This window comes from Osmerus eperlanus, chromosome 5 (assembly GCF_963692335.1).
Source record: "Osmerus eperlanus chromosome 5, fOsmEpe2.1, whole genome shotgun sequence".
Taxonomy (NCBI): Eukaryota; Metazoa; Chordata; class Actinopteri; order Osmeriformes; family Osmeridae; genus Osmerus; species Osmerus eperlanus.
Genome location: NC_085022.1, coordinates 18946631 through 18952506, shown reverse-complemented (window position 1 = coordinate 18952506; position 5876 = coordinate 18946631). Strand labels below are relative to the sequence as shown.

Below are 5876 nucleotides of genomic sequence, written 5' to 3'. Positions count from 1 at the left end.
TAGTTTATCTCTCTCTATGTATAGTGGAATTAGATTTGACTAATGATAGGATTGTTTACACAAGGATCATCATCTAATGCACCAGGAAGCTAGTTACCCAAAGAAGAATAAGAAGATGTAGAGCTAACTTCTTTGAATTGTTTTGATATGAGTGTAGGTTTTTTCTTGATGGCATCAGGCCACTTACGTCATCCAAAAGACTGGATGTATCTCTGCACAGTGTTCATCCTGGCTTGAAAAGTTTTGACCTGGAACATTTGGGTCACAAAGATCTTATCCAAGGGCAAGCAATCGGTTGCAATATTAGAGTTGTGTTGATTCTTAGTACCACATAAATAATCTTACATAGCTGCCCAGTTGCATCTCTTGATATAGAATTGAACACCAAAATCCAAAGGAGGCCATTGAATCAATAATAAAAAATAAACTTGTAAATAGGAATATGTAATTGAAGAACAAGCTAATATTCCAATGCATGTATGTAAAGTACACCCACATCTGTTTTGGGGAAATATGTGTGTTGGATTCTGCGAGAGCTACTTGTTTTGAATAGCATACTGGAATACCAATTCCCCAGCTAATTCATTTGCCTAAAATTCATTTGGAACGGTCAGTAAATAGGGTGCTGTGTCAGCAAAGTAAACATGACCCATCCCTTATAAAAGCAGCATCAACTTCCCCACGTCCTCACAGCATCTAGTGAACTGTGTGGACTACTTCTTCTTGTGAAGCCATGGCGATGAAGTGGATCACAAATTGTCTTGTGGTAGTGGCCGTGCTTGGTTATGCATGTGATGGTGCCCCTCAGAAGCCTCAAAAACCTAATCCTCAAGGACAGGTTATTCCTGAGCCACCAATCACCTGGGAATTTCCTAGAGATCCTGCGCCAGATTCCTCGACAGGGGTGGTTGTTGATGTGCCCTTACCTCCTGTTACCAACTCTGTTTCTGTTTCGTGCCTAGAAAGCCAGGTCAATGTCATGGTGAAGAGGGACATGTTTGGTACTGGTCAGTTAATCAAAAGTTCTGATCTGATGTTGGGAAGTTGTGCTGTCTCGCAAGAGATAGCGACAGATTTGCTCTTTCAGTCTGATCTGGTGTCATGTGGCAGCCACGTCACGGTAAATATAAACAGTGATAACTAACTGACATTCATTTCACATGTGCAATCACGTCTTTTAGGAGTGCGTGTCGTGACTTGTGATTATGTGACGTGATTATGTGCACATTGACATTGTTAAGTGATGCATTTTCCAGATGAATGAGGAATCGTTGGTATACTCCTACCTTGTGACCTATACACCTACCTCTGTGCCAAATGTCCCTATTGTGAGGACTGGCAAAGCTGAAATTAGAGTGGAGTGCCACTACCAAAGGTATGTAAATGATCCATGTTTCACAACTTACCACAAATGCAACATTTGTGTTCTGGAATGTGATGCAGTTAGTTTGTCTGTTCCAGGAAACACAATGTGAGCAGTTTAGCTGTGAATCCACGGTGGATCCCATTCTCTACTACTAGGGTGGCAGAAGAATTACTTTACTTTTCTTTGAAACTCATGACTGGTGAGTTTGTAGAAATTGTTCGACAATTGTTTTCGAGAGGGATCGCTAATATCAATAATTAATCAGTAACACTGTCGAACCTAAATGTCTTTTTTCAGATGATGGGAGGTTTGAGAGGATAAACAACAATTACATACAAAGCGATTTGATTAGAATGGAGGCCTCTGTCAAAAGATACATGCACGTTCCCCTGCGTGTCTACGTGGACAGCTGTGTGGCCACCCTTCAACCTGAAGTAAACTCCTCACCCAGATATGTTTTCATCGGCAACAACGGGTAAGTACAGGGAGAGGGGAGCAGGTGACACTGAACAGCACCTCGATGAGCAATATCTGTGGAGGTTCCTCAAGTTTTGGGCTGAGTACTTACTTGTTAGACGCACACTGTGCTGTGGGTGTCAAACCAAGTCGGCTGCAAAAGAAAGGATACATTTGTAGATGGGACTCTAACTAGAGCCTATGTCTGTGTTCTTCAGTTGTATGCTTGATGGTCAGGCAACTGGGTCTGCCTCCACATTCTTTCAACGGGTAGATGACACTAAGCTTCAGTTCCAGCTTGAATCCTTTATGTTCGTGGGCCAGAACCTGGGCCAGAACATAATCGAGAACGTGGGCCAACATGGCAAGATACCTGGCAAGACATCTCCAGCAAGGTCAATGGTGAGCAAGCTCTCCTAAAGATCCTCTCATATTCTTTCAGATCCTCCCTAATGTCTTATTCTCCCATTTGAAACCTTTCTCTTGGCACTTCCCAGAAAATCTACATTACCTGCTACTTGAAGGCATCCACTGCTGCCCGGAGTATTGACAGTACCTACAAAGCCTGCTCCTTTGCCAATGGGTAAGTTAAGTATGTGAGACTGTTATTGTAGGATTTCTAATCTCTGACATGGTGTGAATAACTGTCTGTCATTTTCCACAGATGGAAAGAGTCCAATGGAAATCATGCAGCTTGTGCCTGCTGTAACTCTGACTGTGGTGGGAGAAAGGTTCGCGAAGTGACCATAGATGCAGGTCTGTATTGTGTAAAATGAAGACAAACAGATGTTTTTTTTGTTTTGTTTTTTACATTGAATGGCTTATGTCAACAAAATGAATTTACACGCTACCCTTGTGCCTCTGCCCTTCAGATCACGAATGGGAAGCTACAGCCAGCATCGCTATCACTGTTGGAGAGGAACAGATGGATTAACTCCATCCACATTCTTAACAATAGCTTGAACAATAGCGTGACCATTTTAATAAACATTTGGAATGGTATATCCCTGTATGTTCTCTCTTTTATGGTCCTATCATACATCAATGTATTATATTGCTCTGTGTTAAGCACTTACCAATACTTGAAGTTTGGCAAGATAGTGTCTTATACAATATCTGTTATTATCCCTAGCAGCCTGTAGAACCTTTTTCTGCAAGACCTCTCAATCCCAAATATTAACAAGGCAAATGTTGTTGTTAATTTCAATATGAAAACAAGAAAATAGATGGCAAATTAAATCAAATGTAGCGTGCATTTGATTGCACGCTGATATGCTGATTAAATATGATGGATACACATTTAAATTTTAATGGTACTCCATGACTGGAGTGAATCACAAGAGAGTTGTGGTATCTGACGCCCTCCTGTGGTGAGAAGTGAGTATTGTTAATGCTTGTATCGCGTGTGGAGACACCCATTCTCATCAGATTCAGCACCAGGTTACTGGACAGCTCCGCAGTTCAGATATTGCTTTGGCTTGTTGAGCTGATTAAAATCTATTGACGAACTGTATCGTATTTTTTAGCGTACTCTTTCGTAGCCCATTACCGAAACCTGGAAGTTAACATAAGATTCTTCCTTGAGATATGTAGGCCACCTGAACATTTGAAATATGACAATGTTGAAACATACTGCGATTCATTCAGTTCAGCTGTGATCATATATACCCCCATGATGTGGAAGTTACATTTAGGAAATTCTAAGATTGTCAAGACAACAAATTTCTCTAATCGCACTCCTTGACTTAGTTGCTGTAGTGGAACTGGTTATCTGTAATCTTCATACGAGTTGACAAATATCACGACAATGCATTTGAAAACTTTTAGTTATGGTTTTGCGAGGTTAGCAAGTGCGCCCCTGTCACTAACTCTACGTATGCTCCCTCCCTCCACCCCCCCACCCCCTACACCCACCCACCCCCCCCACCCCCCCGCCCACTTTGCACCGCTGGCCCATCGCCGCTTCGTGTCATAGGCAGCATCAGCAGAAGGCATTTGGCGAGGCAGCTGTCGGACTGCGGGTGTATAGGCCTACTATCCTGGATGTATCTGTAGAGAATTTTTTTTATTTTTTACCGCACTGTTTTCTCCGTCTGGTCGGTTACATTTTCCCCCTAGATTGGATTGCTCTACAGATTTGATGGTGCTGATCACGCTTATCTGACTTGCCAATAGGTTGTGGCCAGGCGCATCTGCCCGTAGGATAGGGGGGAGGAAGAGAGAATCTGTCCGTGATTGCGTCCGTCTGTTTCCCTACGCGGCCGTGAATGGACTGCACTCCTTTAGTATTTCTCCGCAGTCACATTGAGTCGTTTCTGGAAGAAGATGGCGGACAGGGCTGAGATGTTCTCCCTTTCCACGTTCCATTCACTCTCTCCTCCCGGTTGCAGGTAAGATTACCTCGTCACCACATATGATGGGAGCCGCGAGAACGGGGTTGATTCAGCGTTGATATTGGAGATAAGTGGACAAAGCACGCATCAAACTGAATGGGGCAACTGCTTAATTGTTATCATTTTTTTACTCAGTTTTACAAGCCATATACATACTGTTACAACACCCTGTTTGCTACTACGTTTCGGCCACAACGCGCAGTGCGCAAGCACCGATTGATTCTGAGGAAGCTTGTGTTTTGTTTTTGTCTAGGTCTGTAGGCCTCTATGCTCGTCAAAATATTTACCCTTGAAGTGCGTTACCTTTTAAAATAAGAAGACAAATGTTCACTGGAGGGACAAGCAATTGATTTTTACTGTCACGCTGTTTGCCTGCTTGCCGCATTTCCCCCGATTCAATTACCTCAGAGAAGTAGAGGAAGCAAGGCCCACGCCCTGTTGAGACAAACACAAACCAGAGCTGGTTCCTGAGCTGTAGCTGTCAAAAGCGTGTATTGCATACCTAAACGCAGATCCTAAATCCAAACAGAAACACGTTGATATTTTAGCCGGTTTCACTGTTTGATATGCTAAAACAGTCGGATGCAGGTGACTAAGCTTACTGGTCCCAAGGCATCACTTTATTCGAATCATTTAAATAGTAGGTGTTGATTACTACAACTTCCATTATGATACATGATTCCTGCATGTTTGCTAAAAGGTTGAAAGGCAGACTATTCTATTCTAGGTAATATCACATTGGCTCGTCTCTATTCATTGGATTATCTATGTAAGTGAATAATCTTTTGTTAAATGACTGACAGACATGCTTCAAAGTGTTTTAAAGATAGTTGATATACGTATATTTCGACATAGTATAGTATCATAAATACAGTATATCTAAAGTTAAGAAATGTATGCATCTGATTTGTCATGAAAGCCTCCACAGAAGTACGGTATTTATCAATGTCCTAAGACACGTGACTATAATTATTTTAGTACACTTCACCGCACCATGTGTATATTAATGATATATTCCAAATTATACAAAGAAAGGTATGGGGTTCTGAGAAGGTCAGGGTAAGTGGAAGGAACTGAGTGTCCCATTTGTTTCCGGAAGAAACGAGTGACGACTGGAGCACCGGGAAGAGGAGCTTGGCTCTCCCAAGGCCCAATATAGTGCTTCCTGTGGCCCTTAAACCCAGTCCCCAGCAGAACTGCTGAATGCTAGAGACAGTACATCTCATTACCAGTGAGGTAGCCAAGCCCAAACCGCTCTTTTCTCTATTAGCCTTAATGGCAAGCACGGTAACATTCAGAATGACCTTGAAAAAGATAAACAAAGGAGTAAGGGAGGCAAGGGGATAAAGAATCAGAAATAAAGACCTGGCATTTCTTATTGTGTATATTCTGTGTCGCATATATACCTTCTATAAACACCATTATTGTCTACTGTACTTCAAAAGGAAATATCCAGTGTAAACAGATTTGAGACAAGAAACATTACATTTCAGAAATACATGTGTGTCGTTATTTCAGATCCATATAGTGTTAAACTGGCAACAACCCATGGCAGTGCATTCCATCTTGGGTAGCTGATCCACTGGGAGTGACATTGTCTTGCAGGAATTATAATCCTGCTCTTGCAGCAGTATACTGTATGTACCTGCTCTCTAAGGAGT

At 42.1% G+C, this 5876-nt stretch overlaps 2 protein-coding genes across 3 annotated transcripts in view; both read left to right on the top strand.

Moving 5' to 3' along the window:
- The first annotated feature begins 683 nt into the window (after positions 1-683).
- Positions 684-2824, top strand: LOC134021446 (zona pellucida sperm-binding protein 3-like). Its single transcript, XM_062462296.1, has 8 exons — positions 684-1120; positions 1257-1375; positions 1462-1565; positions 1664-1841; positions 2041-2224; positions 2320-2405; positions 2487-2578; positions 2695-2824. Exons 1-8 carry the CDS (start codon positions 734-736, stop codon positions 2754-2756), a joined length of 1212 nt encoding a protein of 403 aa, XP_062318280.1. The 5' UTR covers positions 684-733; the 3' UTR covers positions 2757-2824.
- A 964-nt stretch (positions 2825-3788) lies between these two features.
- mapk8ip2 (mitogen-activated protein kinase 8 interacting protein 2) overlaps positions 3789-5876 on the top strand; it is a 26492-nt gene continuing 24404 nt past the window's right edge. For both annotated transcript variants that reach the window (XM_062462282.1, XM_062462281.1), the window contains exon 1: positions 3789-4212. In XM_062462282.1, the coding sequence (XP_062318266.1) occupies positions 4148-4212 (65 nt within the window). In that variant the 5' untranslated portion in view covers positions 3789-4147. The remainder of the gene's footprint in view (positions 4213-5876) is intronic.

What these genes read in the sequence shown, in the direction of transcription:
- LOC134021446 (XM_062462296.1), top strand. Translation starts at nt 734, where the DNA reads ATGGCGATGAAGTGGATCACAAATTGTCTTGTGGTAGTGGCCGTGCTT. An exon ending in CATGTGGCAGCCACGTCACG is followed by an intron (nt 1,121 to 1,256) that starts GTAAATATAAAC and finishes TGCATTTTCCAG; the next exon opens with ATGAATGAGGAATCGTTGGT. An exon ending in GTGGAGTGCCACTACCAAAG is followed by an intron (nt 1,376 to 1,461) that starts GTATGTAAATGA and finishes TGTCTGTTCCAG; the next exon opens with GAAACACAATGTGAGCAGTT.